This window comes from Lethenteron reissneri, chromosome 8, assembly GCF_015708825.2.
Source record: "Lethenteron reissneri isolate LAM-NWPU_2019-01 chromosome 8, ASM1570882v1, whole genome shotgun sequence".
In the NCBI taxonomy this organism is placed as follows: Eukaryota; Metazoa; Chordata; class Hyperoartia; order Petromyzontiformes; family Petromyzontidae; genus Lethenteron; species Lethenteron reissneri.
The window spans coordinates 5,942,911-5,958,203 of record NC_083786.1 but is presented as its reverse complement, the minus strand read 5'-3'; the positions used below and the strand labels follow the sequence as shown (position 1 = coordinate 5,958,203).

Genomic DNA, 15,293 nt, shown 5'->3' with positions numbered 1-15,293 from the left:
CCCCGTAGCCCCTACCCCCTTCCTGGTGGGAGGGCCGCGCCTCTCGCTTCCCTCTCCAAGGTGGAACTCGCAGCGCGCGCGTTTCCTCGGCCCCGCGTCTGCAGGAGGGAGCCGCGCGCGCGCACGCATTGGTCGCTCCTCGACTCACGCCCCCCCCCTGTCTGTCTCTCTGCTCCCCCAGACTCCCCTCTGCTGCAGGAGACTCTCCTCGGGTCCCCTAGACTCTGTCTCCTTCTTTCCGTGTCTCGCGACTCCTTCCTGTTCCCCGCTCCTCTTTCTCGCTCTCTTCTTCCTCTGAGCTCTCCTCGGCTCACGCACCCCCCCACCCTTCTCTCCTCCTTCTCCGCCGCGCTGCAGTGGAGGGGGAGGCGCTGAGCCTGAAGCTTGGGGTTTCCTACCGGAGGAGAGAGAGCTAAGAGAGAGAGAAAGTCGGTTACAGAACTCAGCGCGCAAAGACCAAAACGTACACACACAAAGCCAAAGATCCTCCGTGTAGCGTTTAACGGACTCTTGCAGCAAGTGTCGTTCGAGAGCACCTATTACATACACACACCCACATACACACACCCACATACACATACACACATTGCGCGCGTGCACATACTCTGACAACGTGTACATTACACTCCAACCCTACAAGCCTGCGCATCTGAATCCGGGCTTCCACTACACTCATACCGAGCTCACCCCTACACACCAACCCGCCACAGCACACTCACGCCGCTACCCTCGACCCCCTTGCACCCCTACCCCTCCACACGCCAACACCCCCGACACACTCGTCCTCTCGCGGACGCGATGGGTGCTACCGGCGCGACGCTGGGGACTCTGCTGGTGGCAATCGCGGTTCTGCTGGAGCCCGTGGAGCCCCTGGAGCCCGCGCAGGCGGCAGCAGCAGCAGGACGAGAGGGCCACGCGTACGCGAGGCAGCCGCTGGGCCGTGGCACGATTCGCAAGAGGTTGGTGCCGGGTCCGCCCGGCTCCGCGCGCCTCGTGTCTCTGGCGCGGGACGAGGTGGTGGTGCTGGGAGCCGGGGACACGCGGCACAGCGGGTGAGCGCGTGGGCTGTTCCTCACCGACACTTCCTCACCTCCACCATCTCACAGATGCCTCCTCACCTCCACCATCTCACTGATGCGTCCTCACCGACACCTCCTCACTGATGCGTCCTCACCGACACCTCCTCACTGATGCCTCCTCACCTCCACCATCTCACTGATGCGTCCTCACCGACACCTCCTCACTGATGCGTCCTCACCGACACCTCCTCACTGATGCCTCCTCACCTCCACCATCTCACTGATGCGTCCTCACCGACACCTCCTCCACCGCCTTACTTCCATCTACCCATCTCCTAACCACCTCATTACCACCACCGCCACTTCATCCAGCGGTGCCAATATGCGTCATACGAATACTAATTAATAATACATATACATGCATGCACACACATCTCTGAATATAACATGTACGAACACACGTATACATGGAACACAACATACGTGCACATACACACACACAAAGTGTATGCACTTACACACGACATGCAGCATCCATACACACACCCATACAACATGTACTGTACACACACACATGCACCCACGTCAAAGTACATTACATGCATGTAACATGGATACATGCATGCAAAAACACACATCTTAATGCGTGAACACATGAAAACAAGCACACACATGCACATCACGAAAGCACACGTACAGACATGTACACAAAGATCCCCTGTGTAGCCTTTTACAGGCTATATATAAAAAAAAGGTTTTACTCTTTTTGGCCATCAAGCAGGTGTTAAGATGTTCAAACACCAACTAGAAACCTCGTGCAAGGAATCGTGTAACAACTTTTTGAATTTTTTTTATACTTTGTGACTGGCAAAAAAAAGGTCCCATCTTTTACAGACTCTTCAGGGCAAAGCCTGTTGGCGAGCTCCGATGTAAACGCCCACACACAGACACGTACACACCACACACATACACGCGCGCGCACGTGTGTGGACGTTTGTGCACGTGTGTGCACGTGTGTGTACATGTTTGTGTACGGGTGTGAGTTGTGGGGAGCGGTAGTGTAGCGGTTAGCGCGCTGCGCTATGAACCTGGCGACCCGGGTTCGATTCCCGCTCACGGCTAACACCAGTGACGATTATCTGAACCGGTCCTGGGCCTCCCCTAGGTCGACTCAGCCTTAAATGAGTACCTGGTGCGGTGTGTAAACATCGCCACTAGGGAGACAAAGGCGGTCGGGCGTGGTGCTGGCCACCCACCCCCTCGTGTACCGTTCCGGCCTTCATAGGTGCTCGCTAACAGCACTTGCCCCTACAGTCTGTTCAGGCTATACGGGGGATCTTTGTCTTTGTCGGGACAGAGGTGTAATCGGGAACTTCTTGTTTTGGTCATTTAATATCACCAGCAGCAGCGGCACGAGCAGCAGCAGCATCATCATCATTGTCATCAATCAGCAGCATCTATTATTGGTATCATCATCTATGATATTCCTAGGAAAGCCTCACTGAATCTCAAGACGCATGTCACCGTGCGTCCTGCCTCGGGTCGTTTGGCGGATTTCACCCTGGGCAGTTTTGTGTCCCTAGCACCCGCTCCCCCACGACGCTGCTGATGCTGATGGTGCTGTTACCATCGCTGCTGATGATGGTGCTGTTACCATCGCTGATGATGATATGATGGTGCTTTAACCATCGCTGCTGATGGTGCTGTTACCATCGCTGCTGATGCTGCTATTACCATCGCTGATGATGGTGCTGTTACCATCGCTGCTGATGATGCTGATGGTGCTTTAACCATCGCTGATGATGATGCTGCTGCTGCTGATTAGGGAAATGTTTCTGCTGATGATTATTTTGACACTGATCCTGCTGCTGATGATGCTGTTGTTAACGAAGCAGTCACTGCTCCTGCTGCTCCTGCTGCTGCTGATGATGATATAGTATGAGAGTGACGTTTAGAGGTCACGCCGTGTTTACTTTAAGGGGCGATACCCCCCGTGGTGCTTGGTGGGCTGTTTTCGGGGGGTTCGAGTTGGGGGGGGGGGTGCAGATTGTAAGAGTCGATGGCGGGAGGGAGGGAGGGAAAAGTGGGTGGTGCGGGGATCATGAGAGTGGTTAGTGGGGGGATTGTAAGAGCGTGATCATGAGAGTGGTTAGTGTGGGGGGATTGTAAGAGCGTGCTTGAGGGGGCGAGAGCGGCTCAGGCTGGCAGGAGTTGATGTGCGTTGAGCGTGCAGGCCCACAGTAGTAGTCGAGGAGGAAGAGGTGGGGGAATGGGGGGGTGCAGGGAGGGGGAGGAGGAGGGGGGGCTGTAGCTGTAGCTGTCACGCGTGTCTCGCGGCGCCACACAGCCGCCTTTGTCCTCCGCGGCGCTCTCGCCAACTCGATGCGACGCTGATTAAACCCGGAGTCACGGGCGTGACGGCCCCGGGAGGGGTCTCGCTCCTCGCGGCTAATTACCCCCCACGCAGCCAGTCGGGGTCGCCGCGTGTGGCTCAGTGCGTCGGCTTGCTGGGGGGGGGGGGGTGCAGGGGTGGAGAGGGAGTCGTCCGAAACGACGGAAACAGCGAGAGGCGGTAAGCGGTGCAGTCAAAGTCATCAGGTTCACGAGGTCAGCAATGCCAACGCAGCCATCGCTTCCTTCCTGCCGGCGCATTACGGCAGCTGGTTCGCAGTCGACGCCTATTAATGTCTCACCACCACCACCGCCGCCGCCAGCAGCAGTTAGCACGAGACCTCGGGTCTCCTCTTCCCCTTGGGGCACCGGCTTTCGGGGCGCAGCTCCGATGCTGGTCCCAGTGACCGGCCCTCCCCCCTCCCTCACTCCCCTCCCTCTCCCTGCCCACCACAGCCTCGGCTTCCCCGGGCATCTCCACCGCACCTTCCCACGCCACGCTCCATGCGGGACTGAGCTCACTTGGACTTTGATTGTCCGGCATGGCATTGCTGTTCGCGGGGTTTGCGAGACGACGAGGGTGGTGAAGAAGGAGGGAATGGGGGAAGGAGCTGGCGAGGTTCGCTATTGGAAGAGTTTTGCGGTGGGGAAAGGGGGGTGAGGAGGGAGGGCTCCTTGGCATGGGGTATTGGGGGCTCGTGACCCCATTGCAAGGGGGCCATTGTTTCCAGTGCGCCGAGTTTTTGTTGCGGGACCAGGAAACAAGGACAAACAAACACAACGACGACAGCCGCCACTCACCGACGGTGACGTCGCCACAGCGCTCGTGCCAGGCTAGGTGTGCACTTCAAGGCTATCGCGTGAAATGTGGAATGCTCGCTGGCAGGAGGTCAACGGGCAGACCCACGTGTTGAGCATGGGTCAACTGAGTGGGATGTGTGTATGTGTGTTGAACATTTTTCACATCGTACGGAGCGAACCGTGCGAAACAGAGGTGCGGGGTAGGACAGCAAACTCGAGACAAAGAGCAGTTTTAAAGGAACGAGTTTTCAATTTATATTTTAAAAGTGCATTAGCTCCAGGGGCATCCTGACATTGCAAGGAATATCGTTCCAGACGGCCGCAAAAGCGCGTCTGGAAGCGCGCGGCCGTCTTTGTTCGATGACTCGCCAAAAGCCGCCGCTGCCAGGACGAGCGGAGTTCGCGTGGTTCATTTTTGACGAAGGTCCCGATGACCCCCCCCCCCCCGCCTCTCTGCAGGGTGAACGCGTGCGAGGGGGGGCGGTGCTGCCCGGGATGGACGACGGGACCCGACTCCCAGCGCTGCTCCGTGCGTGAGTGGCTCCCCCCCCTCACCTCCCAAGAAACCTCCTCCCCGCCACAACATTCCTCACTCGCCCATCCCCTACCACCCCCCCCCACACACCCCCCGCCACCTCCACACACTCAACCACTCTAATTAAGCTTAGTAAACATAAATAGTATGGGCAAACCAGAGGAGTCGCGACATCTGCAGCTTTGCCTATCAGCACGCTTACCTGTCTCCCCACTCAGCTGTCTCCCCACTCAGCTGTCTGTCCACTCAGCTGTCTGTCTACTCAGCAGTCTCCCCACTTACCCGTCTACCACCTCACCTGCCTACTCACTCACCTGCCCTTTTGTCTTCATGTGAGTCCTTTCAACTGTCTACTCACTCACCTGTTTAGCCACTCACCTGTCAACTCACCCGTCTACCCACTTACCATTCTCCACCGCTACATGTAAATCCACTTAACTTTCGACTCACTTACTTGTCTACTTACTCACCTGTCGGCCCACTCACCTGTCCTTCGTCTACAGATCAGCTCCTTCACCTGTCTCAGCCCCCTTACCTGTCTGCCTACTCACCTGCCTATCGCCACGCCCACCTGCCTTCCTTCCCACTTACCTGCCTCCTTGCCGACCCGTCCATTCGCCCGCCTGTGCTCCCGTCCACGTGCTCGCCGCTGCTCGCCGCTGCTCCGTCTGCGCGGCCCTGGCACAGCGATGCTGCGCTGAGCCACACGGGGGCGCCACCTCCACTACGCGGGCCGGGAGCCGCAAGGGGCGGGGGGCAGCGGGTGGGGTTGTGTGGGTCAGGGGAGGGAGACGTGGAGGGGAGGGGGAGATGCTGGAAATGATAACGGTGAATGGATCGACGTAAGAATCTAATTAGTTGTAAGTCGTGCGTGTACAGTGTCCATGTGATTCTGAGTGCTGTAGAAAGCCACGGAGTTACCCGCGCCAATGGAGATTCATAGAGAGAATTGGACTGCCGCCCCTCAGTGAATTCCCGTCATGCACCCCGCCCCCCACCACTCGCCTTGCTTTCCTAGCTAATTGATACCCCCCCCCCCCCCGCTGCTCTAAGGGTGTTGATGGAGAATAGGCGGAGGCTCTCCCACCCGCAGTGGGAGTGCAACCTCAGGGCCGCAACGTTGCCCATGCCCCCTCCCCCCTGCCCGTACCCCCGCCCTCTCTGCCGCTCTAGCTCACCGCACTTACTACCCACGCGGCTGGAACCACAACAACAACTTGGCGACTTTCTCCGTCAATCAGCGCTCGCGATGCCGCTCTCGCTCGGCCCTGAGCAGTCCCCCCCCCCGGCATTGTGTTGGGTGGTGGTTTTGTTGTTGACTCCGTCCGGAGGGTGTTTGTGTGGAAGGCGCGCGGGGGGCAACACCCGGCGGCTCCCCGCGGGCACCACCTCTGGGTTTGAGCTCCGAAATTTCCGAACTTTCTCTCCAAACATCACAACTCACCCCTCCACCCACACCCCACACCCCTCCACCCACACCCCCCACCCCACACCCCTCCACCCACACCCCCCACACCACGCACTCTCATTTTTCCTAGAAGTTACCGCTTTCCCAAATCGATGGAGGAGAAATCAAAATGATTCACGGAGCCCAACAGAGTCGCCTGGCGGGTGCGGGCAGGGCAGCCTGCCCTCGTTTTTCCACCTTAAACTGCTACCCCCCCGCCACACCCCCCCCCCCCCCCATGTCCAGTTACCCACTACCCTCTGTTCACTGCGCTCAAGGCTCCCAGGATCCAAGTGCGCTCTTGAAAGACCTTCCTCCGCTGTGGAGCCAGAGAGTTGGTGGAGCTCCACTGTGGAGCCAGAGGGTTGGTGGAGCTCCACTGTGGAGCCAGAGGCTTGCAGCTCCACTGTGGAGCCAGAGGGTTGGAGCTCCACTGTGGAGCCAGAGGGTTGGTGGCGCACCACTGTGGAGCCAGAGGCTTGCAGCTCCGCTGTGGAGCCAGAGGGTTGGAGCTCCACTGTGGAGCCAGAGGGTTGGAGCTCCACTGTGGAGCCAGAGGCTTGCAGCTCCACTGTGGAGCCAGAGGGTTGGAGCTCCACTGTGGAGCCAGAGGTTTACAGCTCCACTGTGGAGCCAGAGGTTTACAGCTCCACTGTGGAGCCAGAGGCTTGCAGCTCCGCTGTGGAGCCAGAGGGTTGGAGCTCCACTGTGGAGCCAGAGGCTTGCAGCTCCACTATGGAGCCAGAGGGTTGGAGCTCCACTGTGGAGCCAGAGGGTTGCGGCTCCGCTGTGGAGCCAGAGGCTTGCAGCTCCATTGTGGAGCCAGAGGGTTGGTGGAGCTCTGCTGTGGAGCCAGAGGGTTGCAGCTCCACTGTGGAGCCAGAGGCTTGCAGCTCCACTGTGGAGCCAGAGGCTTGCAGCTCCACTGTGGAGCCAGAGGCTTGCAGCTCCACTGAAAGCAAACAGCGAGCGGTGAACGCAAATGTGAAATTTCAAACGGTGCGCGTCAGGTCACAGGGGAATCGCGTTGTAAACCCCTCCCGACGCCGACACCGCGTTGCGTGTCACTGAAGTTTATTCCGCGGCTCGCGGTCTCCCAGGGGAGCTGCTCCACGGCGGAGGAGGCGGCTCTCGCAGCCTGGAACGGGAAAACCCCGCATTGTCGACTGCGCATTGCAGCCTGGCCGTAGTGTCCGTTAGACAAATTGCTGCCCCTGTGCCCTCCCTGCCCCGTGCCCTTCTTGACCCCTGCCCTCCTTGACCCTTGCCCCGTGCCCTCCCTGCCCAGTGCCCTCCCTGCCCCGTGCCCTCCCTGCCCCGTGCCCTGCCTGTCCCGTGCCCCGTGCCCTCCCTGCCCCGTGCCCTCCCTGCCCCGTGCTCTCCCTGCCCCGTGCCCTCCCTGCCCCGTGCCCTCCCTGCCCCGTGCCCTCCTTGACCCCTGCTCCGTGCCCTTTCTGCCCGGTGCCCTCCTTGCCCCGTGCCCTCCCTGCCCCGTACCCTCCCTGTCCCGTGCCCCGTGCCCTCCCTTTCTCGTGCCCTCCTTGACCCTTGCCCCGTGCCCTCCCTGCCCGGTGCCCTCCTTGCCCCGTGCCCTCCCTGCCTCGTGCCCTCCTTGACCATTGCCCCGTGCTCTCTCTGCCCCGTGCCCTGCCTGCCCCGTGCCGTCCCTGCCCCGTGCCCTCCCTGCCCCGTACCCTCCCTGTCCCGTGCCCCGTGCCCTCCCTTTCTCGTGCCCTCCTTGACCCTTGTCCCGTGCCCTCCCTGCCCGGTGCCCTCCTTGCCCCGTGCCCTCCCTGCCTCGTGCCCTCCTTGACCATTGCCCCGTGCTCTCTCTGCCCCGTGCCCTGCCTGCCCCGTGCCCTCCCTGCCCCGTGCCCTCCCTGCCCCGTGCCAGCGTTATTCACGATGGGACAGACGCGAGTCTCGTTCTGCGTCTGCTCGGAGAAATTCACGAATTCGTCACGAACTTCAGGGCGGCTCCTGCTGCATCGGGGGGGAGCACGAACGAGGCTTGGCGGCCGTGTAGCCATGCACGTGGCTTAAGCTCTGCACACGTGGCTTAGCCCTGCGCGTGGTACCGTCTTAGCCCTGCGCGTGGTACCGTCTTAGCCCTGCACATGTTAATCCCCGCATCAGGCGCTGCCGGGTGCCAGCAGCAACAGCAGCGAGGCTTGGCAGTCGATTGGATCGCCTTAGCGCGACCCCGCGCGTCCGCCCGCCTCGCCGCCCCCCCCCCCTCGCGCCTTGCATTGTGCGTGGTGCAGGAAGATTGCTGCTGGACGCCGCCTCGGCTGGCGAGGAAGAGACGGGCGGAGGGGGGGAGGGTGCGGTGAGAAATTTGTAGGGGTGCACGGAGAAGGAGGTTTGGGGGGGATGAGGGGGGGTTAGGGGGGGGCGCCCTCCCTCCCCCTCCCTCCCCCCCCTCCCCCCCTCTTTGCGGAATGTGCAGCGGTGAACATTTTATGGAAATGAGATCACTGCTACAAAAGTAAGTAAATAAATAAGGCCCCGAGCCCCGTCCGCATGTTTCAGTCTCGCCGAATTAAAGTAACGAATCGCGATGACGAGGGGCGGATGGGAGGAGGGGAAGGAGGGGGCGGAGGGGGATGAGGTGGTGAGGGATGGGGAGGGTGCTTGAGAGAAGGGAGAAGGAGGGGAGGGACGCGAATGATTACAGGGGAAGAGCCGAGGAAAGTAAGAGAAGGGATTTAAGGGAGGGGAGAGATGCGCATGATGGGGACGCGAGGGTGGGATGTGAAGAAGGGGAGTGTATTGTGACTCTCCCCTCTCGCGTGGGGTCGTCTGTCTCCACCCATTACCGTCCACGGATTGACTCCACAGTCCTTGACATGGGCGAGGGACGTTGCAGAGGGCTGTGTAAGACGGGGACAGAGGCGACGATGGCAGAAAGAAATGCGAGGAAGATCGGAACGGATGTGAGAGGCGCGTGAGGAATGTGAGCTCGAGACGTGTACGGTGTGAGATGTTACAACTTACACGTCCGTCGCACGTCTCGGTACAGATGGGGAACGCTCACACCTGCGCTTACACCTGTGACCCCGCGTGACCCCTTGTGCCCCCAGCTCTGTGCCACCCCCCGTGCCTCAACGGGGGCATCTGCATACGACCGCAGGTGTGCGTGTGCCAGCCCGGGTCCCGTGGCCGCAGCTGCCAGGAGCTCACCTCTCCACCCCCCGCAGCGCCGGCCATACCCCTTCCTCCGGCAGCGGCCCTGCCATTGCCCCTGGCCGTGCCCTTCGCCCAGGCTGGGATGCCCTCGCTACCCCCGGCTGCCCTCGTCGCGCCGCCGCGGGGTCCCAAACGATCGGCGGAGCGCGCCGTGGGTCCCCCCGACTCCCACGAGGCGCCGGGGTCCGCGCCGGGCGTGTCGCTGCTGCGGGAGGGGACGGCGATGGTGGTGATGGGCACGCCGGGGCTGCCCTCGCCGCATGCCCCGCCGCCCCAGGACCTGCCCTCCCTGCGGGACCTGCCCTCGTCACCCGAGGAGGTGCAAGAGCTGCTGCGCACGGCGCCGGAACGCGTGGCGCAGATGCTGGCGGGGTCCCTGGGCGAGGCGGCGCGACGCCTGGGGGGGCCTCCAGGAGGAGCTGGGGCCCCGGGCAGTCCGGGGACGCCTGATTGGGCCATGCTGAGCGCCGTGGAGGAGGCGGCGCAGAAGATCCTGAGCCCCTTGGGGGGCACGGCGCACATGACCGTGCGCATACAGAGGCAGCCGGCGCTGGTGATGTCCAACCAGTGAGTGAGGGGGAGGGGTGGGTCAGCGCATCACCTTTTGGGTTTGTACAGCGGCCTTGATGGCGTGGAGAGCGCCGATACACATCAGGCAGTTTACAGGCAATCGATTCAAGCGAGCCAGACTGCTAATGAGACACTGAATGTGGAAACGGGTGGTAAATCAATGCCGCTGAAATTGTGCACTTCCAGAATGTCGTGTGGCCATTGGCTTGTGTAAAGACATTCCTTCGTGTTTTGTGCGCAGAGACGGAGATGTCTCGGCACAATCCGGGTCTGGCGAATGATCACCCCTCGAGACGCTCCATAAATATGCAGAGGAAGAGCGGCGTAGTGGGGGAATGGTGGCGCAGTGGTTGTCCAACTGCACTACGAACCGATCGACCTGATTTCAATTCCTGGCCACGGCTGACATTAGTGGCGCATGATATATGACTCCCCCCCCCCATCACCTAACCCGAATACTAAGCAATTAACGCTGTCTGCGTTTATTGGATCCGATTCAAATGAAGATTGAGATATCTGTGTGTGTGTGTACACGTGTTACACGTGACGCAGACAGCGCTAGTTGTTTAGCGTGTCACGTGGGACGTTTTAAAAGCATCGGAGGCGTGCAGCGTGGAACGAGTTAATTTGTATTTGAATGGGGAGGAGTAATTTGGTAGACGTGGTCGCGTGGTCACGTGGTCACGGTGGGGTGGGGGGTCGCAAGGTCTGGAGTTCTTGGAACCCCGGAGCAGAGCGAAAGTCGCCCCTGATGAGTGCTCGCGGTGCTGCTGCTGCTGCCATGCCGCTTTCTCTCCGCCGTGATTTTGGGCTGTACCGCCGCGCGACGGTCGGCACGATGGCCGACGTTTCGCTCCACGTGCTGGGAGCTTCTTCGGGAACCGCAGAGGGAGGTGTTGACCCTGGACCTGGACAAGGGGAAGGACCCCAGCAGGGTCAGGCCATGGAGGAGGCGGCAACGCCGTTCGTGGGGCAGCTGCCTGAGAGGTGACGGTGACCCCGTCGCGGTATTTCCCACGGAGCTGACCTGGCGGTGGGCCGGTTCGTGCGTGTCTTGCAGGGTGCGGACGGTACCCCACGGGGTTCTGCCCCCTCCCCAATCTCGGGGCACCGAGATGCGCCTCTCCGCGGCGGGGGGGTCCCCCCACATGATCAGCACGGGGAGCCAGCACTTCATCATCGGTGGCGAGGGCAGGGCTGAAGGTCAGTCCGGCTGGTACTCGCCTCGTTCATTCACTCACTCGATTATTAACTCATTCACAAACTCATTCAATCTGTCGTGCGTTCAATCAACCACTCATTCATTACTTGGTCAGTCACCCACGCATGAATTCACAAATGCATGCGTTCATAATGTTAATTAATTCACTAAATTAATTTGACACGCACTCACTGACCCGCACACACGCCTGCTCACCCACCCACCCACTCACTCATTCTTCCATTCACCTAGCCAATCAGTTTCTCACTCTTAATTCATTCATGCGGTCTTATTAACTCAATAACCCAATCACTTACTCACCCACCCAATCCATTCATTAATTTGCTTACTTAGTCATTCACCCACTCACTTGCTCTCCAATTCACTCACTGATCCACGGTCTTTTCACTTACCCACTCGCTCACCGATTCACTCACCCACCCACCCATCCACGCGCACATCCGCTCAACCAGCCGCTCAACCAACCACTCACCCAACCACTCACCCAACCAATCACCCACTCACTCACTCAATCACCCACTCGCCAACTTACTCGTCTATCCGCGACAGTTTGTCAAAACGCTGCAGAACGAATGCAGACTCGTACATGGTGATATCATGGGAAAGAGGAGGGATTTTATTTATGTGGAGGAAAGACGGGGGGGGGGGGGGGAGGACATGAAGGTAATTCGTGCCAATAATCTATCGCTATCGCTTTTAGCCGAGCGGTTGTTTTATAACCCTCGATGTGTTCTCGCGCGCTCGCCTTAAACAGAAACACGGGCGGGACGCGACTGAGCGCGCCCGGGGAAATGAAACCCACGTGGAACCCACGTGGGACGCGCGGCCGCTAATTGAAGACACGTGACCGCGCCTTTGCCGCTGACAGCTCATTAAGGCAATCGCAGAGCCACGCGCCCCCCTCCCCCAAATCGCCCCCCACCCCGACCACGCGTGAAGTTTGTTTCCCCGTGCATAGACTGGTTTCCGCCGTGGGAATGTGGGATTTCCACCACTGGCTGGAGGATTGCGCAGTGGATTGTGGCTGCTGCCACGTGCGGGGTTTGGTGATGGAGACAGCGGCGCTCCACGCAGCAGTGCGGAGAGGAGGGTGCGCCTGGCCAAGCGGCCGGGCTGAGGTCAGGGGTCAGTGGCAGGGAGAGTACTCGTGGCTGGGTGGGTCGTTGGGTGGTTGAGTAGTTGGGTAGATGAGTCGTTGGGAAGTTGTTGCGTAGAGTTCGGCGTCGTCCTAGTTACTCGCGGCCCCTTGGATACGTCGTTCACCTTCGGAGTGTGGGGTAGGTCTCCCGTTCGGTTGACTAGTTGGTTAGTGTCAGGGGGGTAGCGCTTAACGCAGTTGTTGATTGGCTAATTGGAGTATAGATAGCGCTAAACCGAGTGGCTGATTGGTTGTTCAGGCAGGGCTCGGGATCGAGTTGATGGTTGGTACGTGGTTCCCTCCCCGACTACACCCCCCCACCCCGCCCCCCCCTCACCAAACACTCACCACGCTGTCAGGCTGGAATGGCGGTGAGGTGCTTTGGCTCGGAGCCGAAGTCTAAAATGGTTCGAGCCCACATGGGAGCACGAGAACGGTGCTGGGGGGGGGGGGGCTCTTGTTAACCCCCCCCCCGCGTTTTATGTAACCACTTGTTACACAACGTCCGTGTCAATCGGCGCGGCACGACCGTCATTGCGGCGTGACGAGGCCATCGATTCATCGCGCAAACTGATTCGTACGGAGGGAGTGGGGATGGGAGGGAGTGGGGATGAGAGGGAGTGGGAGGGAGTGGGGATGGGAGGGAGTGGGGGTGGGAGGGAGTGGGGGTGGGAGGGAGTGGGGATGGGAGGGAGTGGGGATGGGAGGGAGTGGGGATGGGAGGGAGTGGGGATGGGAGGGAGTGGGGATGGGAGGGAGTGGGGATGGGAGGGAGTGGGGATGGGAGGGAGGGAGTTGGAATGGGAGGTAGGGAGTTGGGGTGGGAGGGAGTGGGGGTGGGAGGGAGTGGGGATGGGAGGGAGGGAGTTGGGATGGGAGGGAGTTGGGGTGGGAGGGAGTGGGGGATGGGAGGGAGCGGGGGATGGGATGGAGGGAGTGGAGGTGGAAGGGAGTTGGGATGGGAGGGCGCGGGGGATGGGAGGGAGTGGGGATGGGAGGGAGGGAGTGGGGATGTTAGGGAGTGGGGATGGGGAGTGGAGATGGGAGGGAGTGGGGGATGGGAGGGAGTTGGGATGGGAGGGAGTGAGGATGTGATGGTGGGAGTGAGGATGGGAGGAAGTGATGCGTGAAGAGAGTGAGGGTTGTGGGGTGTATGGGTGAGTGGTGGTAGCCAGTATGGGAGGGTGGAGGGATTGAGGATAATTTGGAGTCTTGGGGCACGAATGAATCGCGGGGCTCAACTCCGGGCGGGCGTAGCAACGACTTTCAAACGTGGGGGGCATCTATTCCCCCACCCGACCCCCACCCTCACCCTCACCCCCCACTTTCCACCACTCCCTCTTCCCCTCTCATAAATTCACATCGCCGTGTAGAATTTAAAAACCGCGGGATCCCCGTGGCCCGAGACCCCCCCCCCCCCCACCCACTCTCCACCTTTCCCGTGATCCTGCCCTGTCCGTCTTTGTATCTCTCGCTCTCTGTCTCTCTGCGTCAAGGGCTCCACCCCAGCACCCCGACTGTGCGCGAGGTTTGTTCAGGGCCAGGTCTGCGTGCCGAGTGCTGCGAGCGTGTGGGAAGAGAGTGGAATGCCGAGAGTGAGACCCACGCCAGCGAGGGGGGGATGCCACCCAAATTGTCGGTTGCGCGCTGCGCGTTGCGCTCAAAACCGGCGGCCCCGTCGAGGCGAGGGAGATGGTGCCGCCAATAACATCTGGCAGGCGAGCAGCAGCAGCAGCAACAGCTCTGTACAGTGCTTGTTTGAGGATGGGAGCCGTGTTTACATGGGGAGACCGCGCGTGAATCGTGCAGATTCGCGTTACTCGGAAACGGCAGCGAGCGAGAGTTGCTTGGCCGGGTGGAGCGGTGGCGCGGCGGTTAGCGCGTTGCACCCTGCACCCGGTGCGCCGAGTTCGATTCCAGGCAACAGCTTGACATCGATAGCGAGTGATATCTCAACCAATCCTGGGCCACCATCCCTTCACCGACACGCACTGACCAGCATGGGGAGGTATGGTCAAACAACCTCCATTACCGACACGCCGTGGGATGGCCTTCATCCAGCAGTGGATTGTCAAATGCCTCTAGGTTGCGGCAAGCGAACCTATTTGGTCTACTCTCACCTGCTGGGCAACGCTCAGCGCTGCAGGCGGGGAATCACCCGCACGTCGTGATGATGTCAGCGTGGTCACACTCAACGTGGGTCAGCTGGGATCAAGGGGAGGGGGACAGGGGGGGGACACGCCGGGGTCACGAAGATAGAGGGAGGGGAACGGGGGGGGGGGGACACGCCGGGGTCTCAGGGGTCACGAAGGTAGAGGGGGTTTCCCCACACCCAAACCCGACCCCGTAGCGGGGATACGGCGAGGAGATCTACCCGAGCCTAGTGGGAGAAGTCCTCGCGCAGCTGCGCGGCATCGCTCCCCGCTCATCCCTGCAGCCGCACAAAGCAAACATTTGTAAGCGACTTGGCAGGCGAGGCAGGTGGGAAACAGGGGGAGCGTTTGATGTCCAATTTCAACTCCCCACCCGCCACCCACTCCTGCCACCCTCCAAACTACCCCCCACACCCTTCAACCCTCTCCTCAAATACACCAAGCAAGCGAGCCCGGCCCCATCCGCCCTCCTCTCTCTCAGTCCCCACGTGGCCCCCGCATCTGATGTCATTTTGGCAAAAATGCACAGGGGGGGGGGGGGGGTTAAGGGCACCGCGCCTCTCGCCTCCACCGAGGCCCCCGGCCGCGCTCCAACTTTGGCTTTTTTGGGATTTGGGTTTTGGGTCGCTGCTCCCCCTCGTCTCCCTCTCCCCCTCTCTCCTCCCCCCCCGCCCGCCCGCCCGCCCGCCCCCCCTCTCTCAATAAAGGTGTCCGCGTCTCTCGGCGGGACTCACAGTCTCCCCGAGAGGCGAGAGGAGCGCGGCGAGTAACGGGGAATTGCTGAGCGGCGCGCGCGAGTTCTGTCTGTCTCGGTCTCTAGGTGTCACA

The 15,293-nt window shown here is 60.6% G+C and overlaps 1 protein-coding gene across 1 annotated transcript in view; it reads left to right on the top strand.

Moving 5' to 3' along the window:
• Nucleotides 1–25: 25 nt before the first annotated feature.
• Nucleotides 26–15,293, top strand: part of LOC133361722 (latent-transforming growth factor beta-binding protein 1-like) — a 50,633-nt gene continuing 35,365 nt past the window's right edge. Inside the window, 4 exon segments of the mRNA XM_061580728.1 lie at nt 26–1,052; nt 4,671–4,744; nt 9,277–9,949; nt 11,013–11,155. Coding sequence (XP_061436712.1) covers nt 799–1,052; nt 4,671–4,744; nt 9,277–9,949; nt 11,013–11,155 — 1,144 coding nt within the window. The 5' untranslated portion in view covers nt 26–798.